The sequence below is a fragment of the Nerophis ophidion genome, linkage group LG24 (assembly GCF_033978795.1).
Source record: "Nerophis ophidion isolate RoL-2023_Sa linkage group LG24, RoL_Noph_v1.0, whole genome shotgun sequence".
Lineage (NCBI taxonomy): Eukaryota > Metazoa > Chordata > Actinopteri > Syngnathiformes > Syngnathidae > Nerophis > Nerophis ophidion.
The window spans coordinates 37,286,358-37,308,707 of record NC_084634.1 but is presented as its reverse complement, the minus strand read 5'-3'; the positions used below and the strand labels follow the sequence as shown (position 1 = coordinate 37,308,707).

At 42.2% G+C, this 22,350-nt stretch overlaps 1 protein-coding gene across 2 annotated transcripts in view; it reads right to left on the bottom strand.

Moving 5' to 3' along the window:
• LOC133541917 (protein EFR3 homolog B) overlaps positions 1 to 22,350 on the bottom strand; it is a 126,800-nt gene that overhangs the window by 43,204 nt on the left and 61,246 nt on the right. Inside the window, exons 5-8 of one of the 2 annotated variants that reach the window (XM_061885640.1) lie at positions 17,413 to 17,534; positions 11,329 to 11,478; positions 6,639 to 6,776; positions 733 to 811 (exon numbers count right to left, since the gene is read on the bottom strand). In XM_061885640.1, the coding sequence (XP_061741624.1) occupies positions 733 to 811; positions 6,639 to 6,776; positions 11,329 to 11,478; positions 17,413 to 17,534 (489 nt within the window). The remainder of the gene's footprint in view (positions 1 to 732; positions 812 to 6,638; positions 6,777 to 11,328; positions 11,479 to 17,412; positions 17,535 to 22,350) is intronic. The other variant, XM_061885641.1, reaches the window with a different exon arrangement.

Genomic DNA, 22,350 nt, shown 5'->3' with positions numbered 1-22,350 from the left:
TTTTCAAGGTAAATGTCATACAATATACCTTTTTCAAGGTAAATGTCATACAATATACTCTTTTTCAAGGTAAATGTCATATAATATACTCTTTTTCAAGGTAAATGTCATATAATATACTCTTTTTCAAGGTAAATGTCATATAATACACTCTTTTTCAAGGTAAATGTCGTATAATATATTCTTTTTCAAGGTAAATGTCGTATAATATACTCTTTTTCAAGGTAAATGTCGTATAATATACTATTTTTTCAAGGTAAATGTTGTATAATGTGTATATGTATATGTATATATATATATATACATATATATTTACATGTATTTATGTGTGTGTGTGTGTGTATTTATATATAAATATGTGTGTGTGTGTGTGTGTATTTATATATAAATGTGTGTGTGTGTGTGCATATATATGTATATATGTGTATGTATGTATATATATATATATATATATATATATATATATATATATATATACATACACATACATATACAGTATATGGATAAGCAATAGAAAATAGATGGGTGTGTGTGTGTGTGTGTATATATATATATATTGTTTGTGTTGTGGTTTGTGCAGCCCTTTGAGACACTAGTGATTTAGGGCTATATAAATGAACATTGATTGATTGATACTCTGTTTTGGACATGATCGTGGCAAAGAGAAAACATTTGGTGTTCTTCAGTGTAACTTTGACAAACAAAACCACTTCTATTACCATTTGAACTTACCTGAATGGAGTACATGATGATTTTAAAGCACCGCACGGCGAAGGTCTTTCCCTGCCATAGAGAATGATTGTCTAAATGCCTTCGGGGACACAAAGATGAAGAAAGGCATAGAAGGATTTAGAAATACAATTACTCAAATAACGCAATTATGTGACACAGTAACAGTAGAAGAGAAAGTCAAACACAAATACAAATAGACGGAATAGAAATTGAAAGAGTAAATGAAACCAGATATCTAGGTATAATGATTGATGATTAATTGAACTGGAAATCTCATGTACTGAATCTGGACTTTTAAAGGTTTTTAATGACTTCTTTTTAATTTCTGATTCTGGCAGCTCTACCATTTTAGTGCTTTTAGATCTTAAAGGGGAACATTATCACCGAACCTATATAAGCGTCAATATATACCTTGATGTTGCAGAAAAATGACCATGAATTTTTTTAACCGATTTCAGAACTCTAAATGGGTGAATTTTGGCAAATTAAACGCCTTTCTGTTTATCGCTCTTTTAGCGATGACGTCAGAACGTGACGTCACCGAGGTAACACACCCGCCATATTCATTTTCACATTACAACCACCTGGTCTCAGCTCTGTTATTTTCCGTGTTTTCGACTATTTTTTGGAACGTTGGAGACATCATGCCTCGTCGGTGTGTTGTCGGAGGGTGTAACAACACTAACAGGGAGGGATTCAAGTTGCACCACTGGCAAGAAATCTGCCGCCAGACCCCCATTGAATGTACCAAAGTGCCTCCACATTTGACCGGCGATGCTAAGACAGACATGGCACAGAGATGTATGGATAACCTGCAGATGCATTTGCAACCATTAAGTCAACGAAATCACAAAGGTGAGTTTTGTTGATGTTGTTGACTTATGTGCTAATCAGACATATTTGGTCACGGCATGACTGCCAGCTAATCGATGCTAACATGCTACACTAATCGATGCTAACATGCTATTTACGCTAGCTGTATGTACATTTGAAACTAGATAACCACATTTAATGCGAAACAAATACTTACCAATCGACGGATTTAAGTTGCTCCAGTGTCACAAGATGCGAAAGTCCTGATCGTTTGGTCCGCACATTTTACCGGCGATGCTAATAAGGCAGCCATGCTATGGGCCACTTCATTAGGTACACGCACGCTATGGCCGAATAGCATCAATAGCTATTCGCTCAATAGCTTCAATTTCTTCTTCAATTTAATTTTCGCTATCTGCCTCCATACTGCGACCATCTGTTTCAACACGTGTAATTTGTTGAATCGCTTAAGCCGCTGAAATCAGAGTCTGAATCCGAGCTAATGTCGCTATATCTTGCTGTGGTTACCGCTGTGTTGTTTGTATTGGCAGCCCTGTATGACGTCACAGGGAAATGGATAGTGGTTTCGAAGATAACGAAAATAAGGCACTTTAGAGCTTTATTTAGGGATATTCCAGGACCGGTCAAATTTCGAAAAAAAATTTCAAAAAATACAACAAGCCACTGGGAACTGATTTTTATTGTTTTTAACCCTTTTGAAATTGTGATAATGTTCCCCTTTAAAGACCTACTGAAAGCCACTACTAGCGACCACGCAGTCTGATAGTTTATATATCAATGATGAAATATTAACATTGCAACACATGCCAATACGGTCTTTTTAGTTTACTAAATTGCAATTTTAAATTTCCCGCGAAGTGTCATGGTATGATGACTAGTATGATGACGCGTGCGTTTGACGTCTCAAGTTGTAGCGGACATTATTTTCTAGCCCGATCCAAGCTATAAGTAGACAGTTTTAATCACAAAATTAAAAAGTATTCTTGACATCTTTGTTGCTGAATCTTTTGCAATTTGTTCAATTAATAATGGACAAGTCAAGGTAGAAAGATGGAGGTGGGAGCTTTTAGCCTTTAGCCACACAAACACAGCCGGTGTTTCCTTGTTTAAAATTCCCGAAGGCGAACTTTCCTATGGATCAGAGCGGTCAAGTGAACATGGATCCAGACCAAATGTCAACCAGCAGTTTTCAGTAAGAAAACTGTGGTAGTAAGTTTGCTCTTACCGGCGACATCAGCATGACTCGAGATGCCACCTCAGTAGAAGCATTTAAGTCTCACCTTAAAACTCATTTGTATACTCTAGCCTTTAAATAGACTCCCTTTTTAGACCAGTTGATCTGCCGTTTCTTTTCTTTTTCTCCTATGTCCCACTCTCCCTTGTGGAGGGGGTCCGGTCCGATCCGGTGGCCATGTACTGCTCGCCTGTGTATCGGCTGGGGACATCTCTGCGCTGCTGATCCGCCTCCGCTTGGGATGTTTTCCTGCTGGCTCCGCTGTGAACGGGACTCTCGCTACTGTGTTGGATCCGCTTTGGACTGGACTCTCGCGACTGTGTTGGATCCATTATGGATTGAACTTTCACAGTATCATGTTAGACCCGCTCGACATCCATTGCTTTCCTCCTCTCCAAGGTTCTCATAGTCATCATTGTCACCGACGTCCCACTGGGTGGGAGTTTTCCTTGCCCTTATGTGGGCCTACCGAGGATGTCGTAGTGGTTTGTGTTGTGGTTTGTGCAGCCCTTTGAGACACAAGTGATTTAGGGCTATATAAGTAAACATTGATTGATTGATTGATTGACTTGCCTCAGAGACACTGGGTCAACACACCCGTGGCCACACCCCTCCGACTTTAGGTACTATTTAATCTCACTAAAACACTAATACGATGAGCAGATAAGGGATTTTCCAGAATTATCCTTGTAAATGTGTCTAATAACATCTGCAATCGCCTTTTTTTTAATATATGTTTTTTTCTAGTCCTATACTCTCAATATCTTCATCCACGAATCTTTCACCCTCGCTCAGATTAATGGGGAAATTGTCGCTATTTCGGTCAGAATAGCTCTTGCTGCTGGAGGCTCACATTGTAAACAATGTGAGGAGCCCTACTACCCGTTGTTTGTTTACATTGGCAGCACTGTATGACGTAACAGGGAAATGGATAGTCGCATTGCAAATAGCGAAAATCAAGCACTTTAAAGCTTTTTTTTAGGGATATTCGGGGACCGGTAAAATTTTGAAAAAAATTTCAAAAAATACAACAAGCCACTGGGAACTGATTTTTGTTTTTAACCCTTTTGAAATTGTGATAATGTTCCCCTTTAAACTTAAAGTGTTTACAAAGTACAAACAAGAAGAACCAGGATAAACGTTTGGAATTTATTTCCATCCATCCATCCATATTCTACCGCTTATTCCATTTGGGCTGGCGAGGGGCACTGAATTTATTTCATTTTCTAGATAATCTTACTCATCTCACCATAAATAAACTCTGCTTCTTCCTACTCCTTTTCCAACATGTTGAAAAGAGAAACTGGACATTGTGATGTATCATGTTGTATGCGCGCAGTTTCCAAATAAACTCAAACTCAACTCAACACATTTGCGTATAATATTGAGATGCATAGCAAGCGATAAAATTACACATCATCGCTAAAAACGGTTTCATAGAGTCCTTTAAAGACACTCAAAGTCATTTCTACTGAGGAGTTGGCTGGTGTGCCGCTGTTAATGGAGGGGAGGCAGGGACACAGTGTGATAAATGACTTGAGCAACGAGGAGCAGAGAAAAACAAGGACAGCGATGTATAGAAGAAAGCTGCTCTCGCACAGTAAACCAGGAGGATGAAGCCAACGGATAGCTGACGGAAACTGAAGCTGGGGATAATGAAATTGAAATATACTATGCAATAGAGAAGACCAAAAATATCGGATTGCCGATATTATCAGCCGATAAATGCTTTAAAATGTAATATCATAAATTATCGGTATCGGTTTCAAAAAGTAAAATGTATGACTTTTTAAAGCGCCGCTGTACGGAGTGGTACACGGACGTAGGGAGAAGTACAGGGCAGTTGCGTCTCCCAGTCATACTTGCCCACCCTCCCCATTTTCCCGGGAGACTCCCGAATTCCAGTGCCCCTCCCGAAAATCTCCCGGGTAACCATTCTTCCGAATTTCTCCTGATTTCCACCCAGACAACAATATTGGAGGCGTGCCTTAAAGGCACTGCCATTGCGTGCCGGCCCAATCATATAATATCTACGGCTTTTCGCACACACACAAGTGAATGCAAAGCATACTTGGTCAACAGCCATACAGGTCACACTGAGGGTGGCCGTATAAACAACTTTAACACTGCTACAAATATGCACCACACTGTGAATCCACACCAAACAAGAATGACAAACACATCCGCACCGTAACACAACATAACAAATACCCAGAAGCCCTTGCAGAACTAACTCTTCCAGGACACTACAATATACACCCCCCTCCCCTACCCTGCCCACGTCAACCACCTCATGCTCTCTCAGGGAGAGCATGTCCCAAAATTGCAAGCTGCTGTTTTGAGGCACGTTAAAAAAAAAATTATGCGCTTTGTGACTTCAATAATAAATATGGCAGTGCCATATTGGCCTTTTTTTTCATAACTTTGAGTTGATTTATTGTGAAAAACCTTGTTACAATGTTTAATGCATCCAGTGGGGCATCACAACAAAATTATGCATAAAAATGCAGGGTTTCCCACAGCGCTTTGTTGTTAGAATAGAATAGAATAGAAAGTGCTTTATTGATCCCTGGGGGAAATTCAGCACCACAGTTTGCTCACAATAGACAATAATAATAATAAATAATATATAACATATATTATATATATAATATATGAATAATATAAATATATTCTACATATATCCAAAGAGGGCTTCACGGTGGAAGAGGGGTTAGTGCGTCTGCCTCACAATACGAAGGTCCTGCAGTCCTGGGTTCAAATCCAGGCTCGGGATCTTTCTGTGTGGAGTTTGCATGTTCTCCCCGTGAAAACGTGGGTTCCCTCCGGGTACTCCGGCTTCCTCCCACTTCCAAAGACATGCACCTGGGGATAGGTTGATTGGCAACACTAAATTGGCCCTAGTGTGTGAATGTGAGTGTGAATGTTGTCCGTCTATCTGTGTTGGCCCTGCGATGAGGTGGCGACTTGTCCAGGGTGTACCCCGCCTTCCGTCCGGTTGTAGCTGAGATAGGCGCCAGCGCCCCCCGCAACCCCAAAAGAGAATAAGTGGTAGAAAATGGATGAATGGATGGATGGATGGATATTCTACTTTTAAGAGTTGTTAAGGCGGGCAGCTGCCTTAACAACAAAGAGCCACCGCCTAAACTAAAGTCTACAAAAAAAAAAAAGGAAGTAAAACTTTTTTTTTTGTTTAGTTCTTTTTTGTTCTGTCCAGCTTCTCAGGGTCAGCATATGTCAGCATGTGGCAATACTTTTAACTCTTTTTTTTCAGACGCTTATTGCAAACGCTTAATTACAGTAAGTCATTCATTTGACTTAGACATTATTTTGTCTTAGTAAGTCAATATTTACTAGGTCAAAATAATGACATACTTAGTATCTCAGGTAACTAGGACTGTTTTTTGTTTTGATTTTACTTTACGGAAAAAATATCGAGATATACATCGTATCTCGCCATTCAGCATATGGAGCGGAAAACACAACCAAAAATTTTAGGCTTCTTCACGCGACGAAGCCGGCCTACTTCACCACAGTCTGTAGTCTATTGCATGTTAAATTTTGGAAAACCTTGTTACATTGTTTAATGCATCCAGCGGGGCATCACAACAAAATGAGGCATAATAATGTGTTCATTCCACGACTGTATATATCGGTATCGGTTGATATCGGAGTCGGTAATTATGAGTTGGACAATATCGGCAAAAAAGCCATTATCGGACATCTCTACTATGCAACGATGGTAGCTAGAGATGGTGGAATTTGAATTGAAATACCAAAGACAAGGTTGTTCCTGTAGACGAAAATGTTTGTTGTGCTGGGGGAGGGGTTGTCTTACATTAGCACAGGGGTGACAGCGTTCTTGATGTTTCCATAGGCGGCACGTCCCAGCAGCTCCCTGAAGCAGCGCTCTGTCAGCTCCACTGGGCTTTCTTTCTCCTTGTCCGACGCCTGCAGCGGAGAGGGGGAGCGACTGCTGGTCGGGAGGGAGGAGAGAGGAGGAGGAGGAGGAGGAGGAGGAGGAGGAGGAAAGGTACAGCAGAGACAAGGGCAGAAAGGAGAGACATGTGGAAGATTAGCGCTCGTCTGCTTGATTGGGAAAGCAGTGGTTCTCAAACGGGGGTACGCGTACCCCTGGGGGTACTTGAAGGTATGCCAAGGGGTACGTGAGATTTTTTTTTAAATATTCTAAAAAGAGCAACAATTCAAAAATCCTTTTAAAAATATATTTATTGAATAATACTTCAACAAAATATGAATACTTTTACCTCTTTTTTTATAAAGTGTGAAAAGAAATACAACAATGCAATATTCAGTGTTGACAGCTAGATTTTTTTGTGGACATGTTCCATAAATATTGATGTTAAAGATTTATTTTTTTGTGAAGAAATGTTTAGAATGAAGTTGATGAATCCAGATGGATCTCTATTACAATCCCCAAAGAGGGCACTTTAAGTTAATGATTACTTCTATGTGTAGAATTTTTCATTTATAATTGAATCACCAGTGCCTCCATGGAAATGCCCCCCTCACCCCCAAATCCTCCACACGACACCTACGCTGCAAACAGGCTAAACTCCTCCAACCTCCAAGGACAAAGCTACGAACTATGGAAGACAGAGCTTTTTGTTCCTTGCTCCCAGTCTGTGGAACGCTCTCCCTGACCACCTGAGGGCACCACATACTGTGGATGCTTTGAAAAAAGCCTTTTTATAGATATATGCATACTAAATGGTAAATGGGTTATACTTGTATAGCGCTTTTCTACCTTCAAGGTACTCAAAGTGCTTTGACACTATTTCCACATTCACCCATTCACACACTGATGGCGGGAGCTGCCATGCAAGGCGCTCACCAGGACCCATCAGGAGCAAGGGTGAAGTGTCTTGCCCAAGGACACAACGGACGTGACTAGGATGGTAGAAGGTGGGGATTGAACCAGGAACCCTCAGATTGCTGGCACAGCCACTCTACCAACTTCGCCACACCATAGTTCTAGCTATTAGGCTGTTCTAATTTCTATATTTTATTTATTTTTATTATTATTACTATTTTTTTTTCCTAGAGTTATTTATTCATTCATTTATTTTAATACACTGTGGCACTTTGAGGTTGTTTGCTAAATGTAAAGTGCTTTTTACCAACAAAATCTATTATTATTATTATTATTATTGTTTGTTTTTCAACAAGTTTTAAGTTATTTTTATGTTTTTTTTTCCAAATAGTACAAGAAAGACCACTACAAATGAGCAATATTTGCACTGTTATACAATTTAATAAATCCGAAACTGATGACATAGTGCTGTATTTTACTTCTTTATCTATTTTTTTCAACCAAAAATGCTTTGCTGTGATTAGGGGGTACTTGAATAAAAAAAATGTTCACAGGGGGTACATCACTGAAAAAAAGTTGAGAACCACTGCTCTAAGGCAGGGGTCGTCAACCCAAAATGTGGGATTTCTAACAATTAGGAAGGTTTGTGTCATGTTTGTTTCCTTACAGAAAATATACATATATTTTTAAAATTAACTCTTTTCTTCATCTTTTTCCATTTTCACACATCTCTGAAAAGGTCCAGGGAGCCACTAGGGTGGCGCTATAGAGCCGCATACTGGTTAAATACTATGCATATTTTGCACTTTAATACATTTTCATCATCAGCTTTTTGTGTTAATGCTGACAAATGCTCTAAACTGCAAACTAACAGAACCACTTTATAAGAAGTCATTCAGTCACGCACAATGGGAATAACAGGGAAGAAGCGCCATCTGTGAGCTTAATTAGCCTCTGCACTGACTTTTTGGGCGTGTTGCTGTGTGGTCAGGGACTTGCTAAACTTGCTGTGAAGAGAAATTGAGGATGAGCAGCAGTACGACCTCACATATTGAAGGAAGTGTGTCTGTGTCTCCGATGCCTTCTCTCAGTTTTTGCTTCCATTCTTTCCAACGTTTTTCTTTTTGCTCCACTAACCCTCAGTTGTCGGCATTGACGTCAATGGAAGTTTATGGAAGAGTGCCAGGACTGTGGGGCAACTCACTCTCTCCTCCGTCAAAGGCGTGCTCTGGGTTTTAGTCTCCTTTTATTGCACTATTTCTGTTCACCCACGGATGACAAAGATGCAAAATGACGTGCGATGGCGGATAGTTCAGCTGGGACAAATATGGCTTAACAAAAATTCAACAACATCATGACAAGCGTAGATTGTGTGAGCAAAGCAGTGGGGTGGAAGTTAATTAAGTGTGTAAGTCACATGTATTTATTAACTCATCCAAAGCGCAGCAGTGCTTCCTATACGAATGCATTTGGTACTACCCAATCACCCTCACTCCCAAACACATTTTAACGGTGGTCTGCCAGAGAATAAGAAGACTGAGGAGGAGTGTATTTATCGAGTAATCAAACCAGTCAAAAAAGTAATGAGCGACAGATATAATGTCTTCTGGGAGACTTGGACCTGAAACCACATATGACTAGAGATGTCTAATAATATCGGACTGCCGATATTATCGGCAGATAAATTATTTAAAATGTAATATCGGACATTATCGCTTTCAAAATGTAAAATTTATGACATTTTAAAACGCAGCTGTGTACACAGACGTAGGGAGAAGTACAGAGCTCTAATAAACCTTAAAAGGCACTGCCTTTGCGTGCCGGCCCAATCACATAATATCGACGGCTTTGCACGCACACAAGTGAATGCAAGGCATACTTGGTCAACAGCCATACAGGTCACACTGAGGGTGGCCGTATAAACAACTTTAACACTATTACAAAAATGCGCCACACTGCGAACCCACACCAAACAAGAATGAACAAACACATTTCGGGAGAACATCCACACCGTAACACAACATAAACACAACAGAACAAATACCCAGAATCCCTTGCAGCACTAACTATTTCGGGTCGCTACAATATAAACCCCCTATTCCCCCGACCTCCTCATGCTCTCTTAGGGAGAGCATTTCCCAAATTCCAAGCTGCTGTTTTGAGGCATGTTAAAAAAAATAATGCACTTTGTGACTTCAATAATAAATATGGCAGTGCCATGTTGGCATTTAATTCAATAGCTTGAGTTGATTTATTTTGGAAAACCTTGTTTCATTGTTTAATGCATCCAGCGGGGCATCACAACAAAATTAGGCATAATAATGCAGGGTTTCCCACAGCGCTTTGTTGTTAAGGCGGCCACCTTCACAACAAAGAGCCCTCGCCTAAACTAAAGTCTACAAAAATAAAAACATTTTTAAAAAACTCTTTTTTTCAGACGTTTATTGCAAACGCTTATTTACAGTAAGTCATTCATTTGACTTAGTCATTATTTTGTCTTAGTAAGTCAATATTTACCAAGCCAAAATAACGACATACTTAGTATCTCAGCTAACTAGGACTATTTTGTGTTTACTGTTTTACTTTACGGAAAAAATATCGAGATATATATCGTATATCGCCATTCAGCATACGGAACGGAAAATACAACCAAAAATTGTAGGCTTCTTCATGCGACGAAGCCGGCCTACTTCACCACAGTCTGTAGTCTATTGCCCCCCCCAGGCAGCAATGAGATGGAGACGTGATGATGGCGACAGGCCAAATTACACTGTTCTTTACACACCCCCCCCCTTCACCGTATGTCCTCCTTCCCACTGGAGAGAAACCAGCTTAACTCACAAATATTCTGGGGGAAACACTGTAATGAGTTAATTCCACGACTGTATGTATCGGTATCGGTTGATATCCATCCATTTTGTACCGTTTATTCCCTTTGGGGTCGCGGGGGGCGCTGGTGTCTTTTTCAGCAACAATCGGCAAGAAAGCGGGGTACACCCTGGACAAGTCACCGATATCGGAATCGGTAATTAAGAGTTGGACAATATCGGAGTATCGGATATCGGCAAAAATGCCAGTATCGGACATCTCTACATATGACTCTTTTCAACAAGCAGCGAATGCTATCAAGAAGCACCCACAGGGATTAGTGCATGTGCCTCACAATGGGAAGGTCCTGAGTAGTCCTGGGTTAGATCCTGGTCTCGGGATCTTTCCGTGTGGAGTTTGCATGTTCTCCCTGTGACCGTGTGGGTTCCCTCCGGGTACTCCGACTTCCTCCCACCTCCAAAGACATGCACCTGGGGATAGGCCCCTCCCACCTCCAAAGACATGCACCTGGGGATAGGCCCCTCCCACCTCCAAAGACATGCCCCTGGGGATAGGTTGATTGGCAACACTAAATGGTCCCTAGTGTGTGAATGTTGTCTGTCTATCTGTGTTGGCCCTGCGATGAGGTGGAGACTTGTCCAGGGTGTACACCGCCTTCCGCCCGAATGCAGCTGAGATAGGCTCCAGCACCACCCGCCACCCCGGACGGGACAAGCGGTAGTAAATGGATGGATGGATGGAAACTTATTTGTTTTGCTTGTGATGTCATTCACTCTTGTTTCGCAACTGCGTCATGGCCAACTATGCAAATGTCCAACCCGCCACCGCAAGGAATAGATTACAGCCCTGCGGGAAACCAGCTCACCTCTCTGTGCGCCCTCCACTCTGCAGGTTGAACAGAAGCGACGGGACGATCTTGTCCATGTGCTGAGGGTCCCAGATGTTGGCTTGGAGCTCGTCATTCACGGTCTTCCTCACCACGCCCTGCAGACCCTTGATGCCTGCCATGCGGATACTGAAAGCCACGGACACACACACACACACAAATAATAAATAATAATAATGGATTATACTACTACAGCTTTTTTCTATACATTCAAAGTGCTTTGAAGAGATAACCCTTTATTTTTTCTGTTCACTCTACAAACCCCGTTTCCATATGAATTGGGAAATTGTGTTGGATGTAAATATAAACAGAATACAATGATTTGCAAAACCTTTTCAACCCATATTCAGTTGAATGCCGTACAAAGACAAAATATTTGATGTTAAAACTCTTAAACTTTATTTATTTTTTTTGCAAATAATAATTAACTTAGAATTTCATGGCTGCAACAGGTGCCAAAGTATTTAGGAAAGGGCATGTTCACCACTATGTTACATCACCTTTTCTTTTAACAACACTCAATAAATGTTTGGGAACTGAGGAAACTAATTGTTGAAGCTTTGAAAGTGGAATTCTTTCCCATTCTTGTTTTATGTAGAGCTTCAGTCGTTCAACAGTCCGGGGTCTCCGCTGTCGTATTTAACGCTTCATAATGCGCCACACATTTTCCATGGGAGACAGGTCTGGACTGCAGGCGGGCCAGGAAAGTACCCGCATTCTTTTTTTACAAAGCCACGCTGTTGTAACACGTGCTGAATGTGGCTTGGCATCGTCTTGTTGAAAAAAGCAGGGGCGTCCATGAAAAAGACGGCGCTTAGATGGCAGCATATGTTGTTCCAAAACCTGTATGGACCTTTCAGCATTAATGGTGCCTTCACAGATGTGTAAGTTACCCATGCCTTGGGCACTAATGCACCCCCATACCATCACAGATGCTGGCTTTTCAACTTTGCGTCTATAACAGTCTGGATGGTTCGCTTCCTCTTTGGTCTGGATGACACAATGTCGAATATTTCCAAAAACAATTTGGAAATGTGGACTCGTCAGACCACAGAACACTTTTCCACTTTGCATCAGTCCATCTTAGATGATCTCGGACCCAGAGAAGCCGGCGGCGTTTCTGGATGTTGTTGATAAATGGCTTTCGCTTTGCAAAGTAGAGCTTTAACTTGCACTTACAGATGTAGCGACCAACTGTATTTAGTGACAGTGGTTTTCTGAAGTATTCCTGAGCCCATGTGGTGATATCCTATAGATACTGATGTCGGTTTTTGATACAGTGCCATCTGAATGATCGAAGGTCACGGTCATTCAATGTTGGTTCCCGCCCATGCCGCTTACGTGGAGTGATTTCTCCAGATTCTCTGAACCTTTTGATGATATTATGGACCGTAGATGTTGAAATCCCTCAATTTTTTGCAATTGCACTTTGAGAAACGTTGTTCTTAAACTGTTTGCTCACGCAGTTTTGGACAAAGGGGTGTACCTCGCCCCATCCTTTCTTGTGATAGACTGAGCGTTTTTTGGGAAGCTTTTTTTATACCCAATCATGGCACCCACCTGTTCCCAATTAGCCTGCACACCTGTGGGATGTTCCAAAAAAGTGTTTGATGAGCATTCCTCAACTTTATCAGTATTTATTGCCACCTTTCCCAACTTCTTTGTCACGTGTTGCTGGCATCAAATTCTAAAGTAAAAAATTATTTGCAAAAAAAAAAAAAAAAATGTTTATGAGTTTGAACATCAAATGTTGTCTTTGTAGCAAATTCAACTGAATATGGGTTGAAAATTATTTGCAAATCATTGTATTCTGTTTATATTTACATCTAACACAATTTCCCAACTCATATGGAAACGGGATTTGTATTTCTGTTCGGCAGTCTTTGAACACACTGTAAAAAACACCTCCACCTTGTTTCCCTCAAAATCAGAGCTGTCCTGGTATGCAGCCGCCCTGGCAACACGTGCAGACACACTGCCACCCGCCCTGTGGTACAATCACCGCTTGAAATCACAAAACCACTTAACTTTAACGACCAGATCGCTACAAACTTGTCGGTTAATCTTCTTGGAGTGCAGTGAAATTTAACGGATAAACGCCGTGTCGACAAGGCTGTGGATACTTCCTGAATAGTTGAAGCCACACATTGCTTGTCCATTGCTTTCTTTGGACTCAATATTGACTACGAAAATGTTAAAAAGATAAAAATGTGCAAAAGGCAGTACTTAACACTGTAGCTATCAGCAGCACTGCTGAGCTGACAAACAGTGAGCATTGGAGATCGATTGCCCGCGCACAATGGCTGTGCTGCCGGGCACAAAATGGCTGTGCTGCCGGGAACACACTAGGTGGATGAACTGTTCGTACTGAGAGAAGATTCGACCACCCAAGCATTTTTTTATTTGGTCCGTAGTCCGTAGTTTAAAAAGTTTGTACGACAAAGGGTTTGTTGATCAAGGTTCCACTGCATATGTAACAAAAATAAAAAACAAAGTGCCTTATTATAGAATACAGGGATTCTTAAAGGGGAACTGCACTTTTTGGGAATTTTGTTTACAATCCTAATGAGAGACAAGTAGACAGAAGGTCGTTTTTTTTGCATTCTCCAATAATAACCCTGAATTAGTAATCTTATTCTTGATTTTAATTGTATTCAATAATTACATCTAACATACTTATAGATTAACAAAATAAACCTCAAAAGATATGGAACAATGTGTTGTTAAAGATAAAAGAACAATAAATACTAATCAAATATACTGCAAAAGAAAACACTCATATAAACTGATGAAAAATATATTCACATACAATACCGCGGTGCTAAAATAAATACACTAACTAAATTATTCATAAATAATAATAATAATAAACGTTTGTTAAAAAACTGTCAAAAAAATTCAAGTGCAAATGAAAATACAGCTTCACCACTTTAGTCATAGTTTTTACGCTTAAGAAACTTCTCGACATACTTGCCAACCTTGAGACCTCCGAAATTGGGAGATGGTGGGCGGGGTTTGGTAGTAGCAGGGGTGTATATTGTAGCGTTTGGGTATTTGTTCTGTTGTGTTTATGTTGTGTTACAGTGCGGATGTTCTCCCGAAATGTGTTTGTCATTCTTGTTTGGTGTGGGTTCACAGTGTGGCGCATATTTGTTACAGTGTTAAAGTTGTTTATACGGCCACTCTCAGTGTGACCTGTATGGCTGTTGATCAAGTATGCCTTGCATTCACTTATGTGTGTCTTGTCGTGTGGTCACATTCTGTTTTGTTTTGGATTCATTGGGCACTCTTGTTTGTTTTGTCACCATGCCAACCCATCAGTTTTCACCGCTTACGTGTTCACGACTCACGCAACTGTCATCAATGCACCTATTTAAGCCTGTAGTTGCCAGGCAATCAGCCTGGCGACATCACCCTCTACCACCCTTGCTCTTTTCTCGTTCCCCGTAAGTTTTGTTATTCATGCCACAGTTTGCAAGTTTTGTTTTATGTCCATAGTTTACGTTGTAGTAATAGTTTTGTTTCATATCCAAGTTTTGAGAGCGCCTTTTGTCTATACCCTTTGTTTTGTTTGTACTTTTCGAGTTAAAATTAAAAGCTGTCTGTAGTGGAAAATGTCTGTCCTAGGGTTACCTCCAAACTAAATGCATTGGGAGGGACACGAAATAAGAGGTCAAGTCACCCTGACCAAGAGCGCATTGGGAGGGACACCACATAAGAGGTCAAGTCCCCCTGAACATTAGACAGTTATATAAGTTGTTATGCTACAAATCATTCCATCATCCATCCATCCATTTTCTATCGCTTATTCCCTTTTGGGGTCGCGGGGGGCGCTGGCGCCTATCTCAGCTACAATCGGGCGGAAGGCGGGGTACACCCTGGACAAGTCGCCACCTCATCGCAGGGCAGACACAGATAGACAGACAACATTCACACACTAGGGCCAATTTAGTGTAGCCAATCAACCTATCCCCAGGTGCATGTCTTTGGAAGTGGGAGGAAGCCAAAGTACCTGGAGAGAACCCACGCATTCACGGGGAGAACATGCAAACTCCACACAGAAAGATCCCGAGGCTGGGATTGAACCCAGGACTGCAGGACCTTCGTATTGTGAGGCAGACGCACTAACCCCTCTGCCACCGTGAAGCCTCATTCCATCATGGATTGTGCGCTCTTTCTAATTCCTTTCATGAGGGTTCACCATCTTTCGTCTCTGGAGACATTGTCAGTGTAAACATATTGATTCAATCCAAATGTGTACTATCTGATTATGAGTAATTACAACTGTTGTAACAAACTCTATATTGTTCCTGTTTAAGATTCTGACTTTTCCACCATATTCCACCAAGGGATAGGCGTGGCGCAGTGGAAGAGTGGCCGTGCGCAACCCGAGCGTCCCTGGTTCAAATCCCACCTAGTACCAACCTCGTCACGTCCGTTGTGTCCTGAGCAAGACACTTCACCCTTGCTCCTGATGGGTGCTGGTTAGCGCCTTGCATGGCAGCTCCCTCCATCAGTGTGTGAATGTGTGTGTGAGTGGGTAAATGTCAAAGCGCTTTGAGTACCTTGAAGGTAGAGAAGCGCTTTACAAGTACAACCCATTTATCATTTATATAAAATTGGTGGAAAAGGCCCCGGGTTAAATCCCCAACTTTTCTACCACACAAAATTGGCGTCACGAACAGGATGAGGCCCCGGGTTGAACCCTCGACATTTCTACCACATAAAATTGGCGTCCCCGTACAGGCCACCAAATGTCATTACCCTTCACGCCATGTCCGGTCCAGTTGTTTTGCACCACGGGAAAAGAAATCATACCATAGTCCACGTCATGACAATGTGTGTGTAAAAGCCGCATATTTTATGTGACTGGGCGGAGGAAAAGGGGACGTGACGACAGGTTGTGACTGGGTGGAGGAAAAGGGGACGTGACGACAGGTTGTGACTGGGTGGAGGAAAAGGGGACGTGACGACAGGTTGTGACTGGGTGGAGGAAAAGCGGACGTGACGACAGGTTGTGACTGGGTGGAGGAAAAGCGGACGTGACGACAGGTTGTGACTGGGTGGAGGAAAAGGGGACGCGACGACAGGTTGTGACTGGGTGGAGGAAAAGCGGACGTGACGACAGGTTGTGACTGGGTGGAGGAAAAGCGGATGTGACGACAGGTTGTGACTGGGTGGAGGAAAAGGGGACGTAACGACAGGTTGTGACTGGGTGGAGGAAAAGGGGACGTGACGACAGGTTGTGACTGGGTGGAGGAAAAGGGGACGTGACGACAGGTTGTGACTGGGTGGAGGAAAAGGGGACGTAACGACAGGTTGTGACTGGGTGGAGGAAAAGGGGACGTGACGACAGGTTGTGACTGGGTGGAGGAAAAGGGGACGTGACGACAGGTTGTGACTGGGTGGAGGAAAAGGGGACGTGACGACAGGTTGTGACTGGGTGGAGGAAAAGGGGACGTGACGACAGGTTGTGACTGGGTGGAGGAAAAGGGGACGTGACGACAGGTTGTGACTGGGTGGAGGAAAAGGGGACGTGACGACAGGTTGTGACTGGGTGGAGGAAAAGGGGTCGTGACGACAGGTTGTGACTGGGTGGAGGAAAAGGGGACGTGACGACAGGTTGTGACTGGGTGGAGGAAAAGGGGTCGTGACGACAGGTTGTGACTGGGTGGAGGAAAAGCGGACGTGACGACAGGTTGTGACTGGGTGGAGGAAAAGGGGACGTGACGACAGGTTGTGACTGGGTGGAGGAAAAGGGGACGTGACGACAGGTTGTGACTGGGTGGAGGAAAAGGGGACGTGACGACAGGTTGTGACTGGGTGGAGGAAAAGGGGACGTGACGACAGGTTGTAGAGGACACTAAAGGCGGTGCTTATTAGGCACGCCCCCAAGATTGTTGCCCGGGTGTAAATCGGGAGAAATTCGGGAGAATGTTTGCCCCGGGAGATTTTCGGGAGGGTTGGCAAGTATGCTTCTCGATGACTTTAGCTCCAGACTTCTTTTGTTTTTTTTTTAGATTGTCATGACTGCCACAATTGGTGGAAAATTTGGGGACTCACTTGGTGCGTTCATCAGGGTCTTCGTAGCCGGAGTGGCACATCTCACTGAAGCGTGACACAAAGAAGTCGTAACTGCGGTGATAGGAGGGTGTGTCCTCCTCTATGTTGGCAAACTTAACAAACTGGGAGGAGAGAAGTAAAAACATTTGTCAATTAATCATTTTTACACTCGGCCGTGAGTTCTAGGCCAAGTGAGACCAAAAGAGGGTTTATTTCATGTGATTAAACACAACTAAAACAGTCCTTAATCCCCATTGTGAACGTCAGATGAATTAACGTCAAAAGCGACTGCCATAACACCTAATTAAGAGGGAAAGGAAGTGAGCAAAGGGGGGTTGGGATGTGGGGGGCGGCAAAGCGGGGCCTCCGACTGAGCCACAAAAAGACCTTATTAAAACATCCTGACATTTAGCTTCACATCACTCTCCAACGGTTGGGAGAGGTTGGCAATTACAGTACACATGGGTGAGATTACCCAATCAGAAATATCAAATGTCTGTTTGTTGTGCTTGTAAAATAAAATGAAGTGTCCTTGAGAGATTTAAGCACAAAGTGAGGCCAGGACTGCTGCTGGGAATTTACTCTGCCCTGCATTACTGCAGGCATTAGTGCAGGGGTCGGGAACCTTTCTGGCTGAGCGAGCCATGAAAGCCAAATATTATAAAACGCATTTCTGTGAGAGCCATAGAATATTTTTTAACACTGAATGCAACTAAATGCGTGCATTTTTAAGTAAGACCAACATTTTAAGAGTATAATAAGTATCTTAAGTACCACAGTGTATATGTTTATTTTACTTTTATTCATAGCTGTATGTATAAGTGTCAGGTTGTATCTGCTGCTTCAATGTCTTTAATGTCCTCTGTGTTCTTTGATGTTTGATGTTTCCCTCTTATATACATGTAAGAGGGATGTGTACTATTGCTATGAGTTTTTTTTTGTTGTTGTTGTTGTTTTTTTTCCCTTGGCCTCAGTCTGCACCCCCACTCCAGGGCCCAGGCTAAGACCTATTTTTATTTTTATTTTTTTATTTTAATCTTGTATTCTTTTCTCCCCCCCCACTAGTGTGCCGTAAGATAGTTTGTTGTGCCGTGGGAGATTATGTAATTTCACCTAATTGGTTTAAAAAGATTTTTTAGCAAACCAGAAATTAGAATCCGCAAATGTGCCATTGTTGAGTGTCGGTGCTGTCTAGAGCTCGGCAGAGTAACCGTGTAATACTCTTCCATATCAGTAGGTGGCAGCAGGTAGCTAATAGCTTTTGTAAATGTCGGGAACATGGTATGAAGTGAAGTGAAGTGAATTATATTTATATAGCGCTTTTCTCTAGTGACTCAAAGCGCTTTACATAGTGATACCCAATATCTAAGTTACATTTAAACCAGTGTGGGTAGCACTGGGAGCAGGTGGGTAAAGTGTCTTGCCCAAGGACACAACGGCAGTGACTAGGATGGCGGAAGCGGGAATCGAACGTGCAACCCTCAAGTTGCTTGCACAGCCACTCTACCAACCGAGCTATACCGCCCTGTCGTGATCAAAATATGCGGGAGGCAGCATGTAGGTAAAAAGGTATCCAACACTTGAACAAAAAATAAACAAAAGGCGAGTGCCGCTAAGAAAAGGCATTGAAGCAAAACGAAAATAAAACTGAACTGGCTGCAAAGTAAACAAAAACAGAATGCTGGAGGACAGCAAAGACTTACAGAGTGCGGAGCAGACAGCGTCCACAAAGTACATCCGTACATGGCATGACAATCAACAACGTCCCCGCAAAGGAGTGTGTCCGCACAACTTAAATAGTCTTGATTGCGAAAACAAAGCAGGTGCAGGGAATAGCATTCAATGAAGACATGAAACTGCGACAGGAAAATACCAACATAAGAGGAAAAGCCACCGAAATAGGAACGCAAAAAAACAGGAAAACACCAAAAAACTTAAATCAAGTTACGGCGTGATGTGACAGGTGGTGACAGTACACCTACATTGAGACAAGAGCTATAGTGATGCATGCTTTGTTAAAGGCCTACTGAAATGAGATGTTCTTATTCAAACGGGGATAGGAGGTCCATTCTATGTGTCATACTTGATCATTTCGCCATATTTTTGCTGAAAGGATTTAGTAGAGAACATCGACGATGAAGTTCGCAACTTTTGGTCGCTAATAAAAAAGCCTTGCCTGTACCGGAAGTAGCAGACGATTTGCGCGTGATGTCACGGGTTGTAGGGCTACTCACATCTGCACATTAATTACAATCATTGACACCAGCAGCGCTAGCAATTCTGACCGGGAAAGCGACAATTTCCCCATTAATTTGAGCGAGGGTGAAAGATTCGTGGATGAGGAAAGTAAGAGTGAAGCACTAGAAAAAGAAAGAAAAAAGCGAGTGCAGTGGGAGCGATTCAGATGTTATTAGACACATCTACTAGGATAATTCTGGAAAATCCCTTTTCTGCTTATTGTGTTAATAGTGTTTTAGTGAGATTATAAAGTCATACCTGAAAGTCAGACGGGTGCGGTGACCGCCAGTGTCTCTGAGAGAATTAAGCCAATGGAGGAGCCAAGATGACGGCTGCTGCAGGAGGACGCTAACTCCGCACAACTCTCCGGTAAGAGCCGACTTAATATCACAATTTTCTCATCCAAAAACTTTCTGGTTGACATGTGGTAGACAAACATGTTCGCTAAAGCTTCACAACAAACAAAGAAACACTGGCAGTGTTTTGGTTGCTAAAGGCAGCTGCAATCCACCGCTTTCTACTAACAGTATTCTTCTTTATAGTCTCCATTATTAATTGAACAAATTGCAAAAGATTCAGCAACACAAATGTCCCAAATACTGTGTAATTGCGCGATGGAAACAGACGACTTTTAGTCCTAAGTGGTGCTGGGCTAAAATGTCCCCTCCAACAAATAACGTCACAAACACACGTCATCATTCCGAGACGTTTTCAACAGAAAACTCCGCGGGAAATTTAAAATTGTAATTTAGTAAACTAAAAAGGCCTTTTTGGCATGTGTTGCAATGTTAATATTTCATCATTGATATATAAACTATCAGACTGCATGGTCGCTAGTAGTGGCTTTCAGTAGGCCTTTAAGGTTTGAATTCATATCCACCAATTGCGAGAATTACTTTTTATTATCAGTATCGGCTACTGAGTTTCATTTTTTTTTATGTTTTCTGCTGGTGGTGTGCCTCTGAATTTTTTCAATTAAAAAATTGTGCCTTGGCTCAGAAAAGGTTGAAAAACACTGACTTATCGTGTTAAACAATGCCAGCTAAGATGTATCTGAGAGCAAAGATGCAGTCATCCAAAGAGCCGCATCTGGCTCTAGAGCCAGAGGTTCCCTACCCCTGCATTAGACTGAAAAATGTAAGCGTGTGTAAGAAGTCAGATTATAGCACTTATGTATTTATTGAATCTCAATCTACACGAGCCTTGCCGGGAGCTTTCAGGCCATAAAAGTTAAGAGTAAAATGTAAAGAAACACTAACTCATGTGGTCATAAGTGAAAGAGCGGGCCCTCTGGACTGAGCGGCACAGTTTGAGATGGGAGATACAGAGTGTGATAAAAAAAACAAGCTTAAATCCTGCTGTGATAAACGGTCTAATCCGCTCCTTTCACCTCTCTTTGGCACAGATCTGCTTCAGATGAGCCAGTGCACATTAAAGATAAAACAAACCTCAGTACGAGCCATACATACCGCCATTGCTTGAAATGAGAACATATGGCAAAATTCCGAAAATAGCTGGGCGATGCACGGCCTTGCCCTGATTACAGAATCATGAGGGTGTGCAAGAGACTGAAGATTATAAATGAGATGGTGGCCTGTCTCGTCAATCTGCGTGGATGCTTTGCCAACCTGGTCCGCAGCTAACCTCATTTCCTTTATGCGTCCTCTGCTGATCCAGCGGACAGTGCCGGTAACTGCTTCTGTCACCAGAGAACCCTCCAAACTCTAAAAGACTTCTTGTAATAATGGCAACTCATTTTGGGAAAGTACTTCAAGCGTTGCTTTAAATCAGGGGTCGGGAACCTTTTTGACTGAGAGAGCCAAGAAGCCAAATATTTTTAAATGTATTTCCATAAGAGCCATATAATATTTTTTTAACACTGAACACAACTAAACGCATGCATTTTTAAGTAAGACCAACATTTCTAGAGTATAATAAGTCTCTTATTCTTTGTAATAACTTTGTTATTCTGAAGCTAACAGTGGAGGGGGCGTGACCTGCGGGCCTGCAGCGAAGCGGGGTGTTGCCAGGACCGGCCTCGAAATCAGCAACAGGTGCGCAGATGGCCCACCTGGGCCTTGTTATCTAATTACCTGTCGTTCTGTTTATAAGCAGCAGCCAGGAGGAGAGACGGGGTTGGGGCTGGAGCTAGAGTGCGAGCGAGAACGAAAGAGAAAAAGACAATTGCTGGAAAGCCACTCAGAGACTTGTTGAAAAATAAAAAAATATTGTAACCCTGAAACAGGCTCTTATGTCAGTGCTTGGTGGTCTGAAGAACCTCCAGGAGGGCAAGCCCTAAACTAACCAATAATAACAAAATCCCTTCTTACCCTTAATGCAACTTCTTGAACAAGTGCGGTAGAAATAAAGGATAGATGGATTCAAATGCATGAGCATGTTTTTTATTTTGAACGTTATTTTTAACACTTTGAGTACAAGTGGAATTATTCATTACTTATTGTGTTAAGCAGTGTCAGCACAGATTTATCTGAGAGCCAAATGCAGTCATCAAAAGAGCCACATCTGGCTCGCGAGCCATAGGTTCCCTACCCCTGCTTTAAATCATGCTATTAAATCAACTGAAATGTGCAGGGTGCAGAAGTTTAGCATCCACAACTTGATTAAATTGACCTCTGATTCGGTCTAGAACAGGGGTTTCAAACTCAATTGACCTAGGGGCCACTGGATGCAGAAACTGGG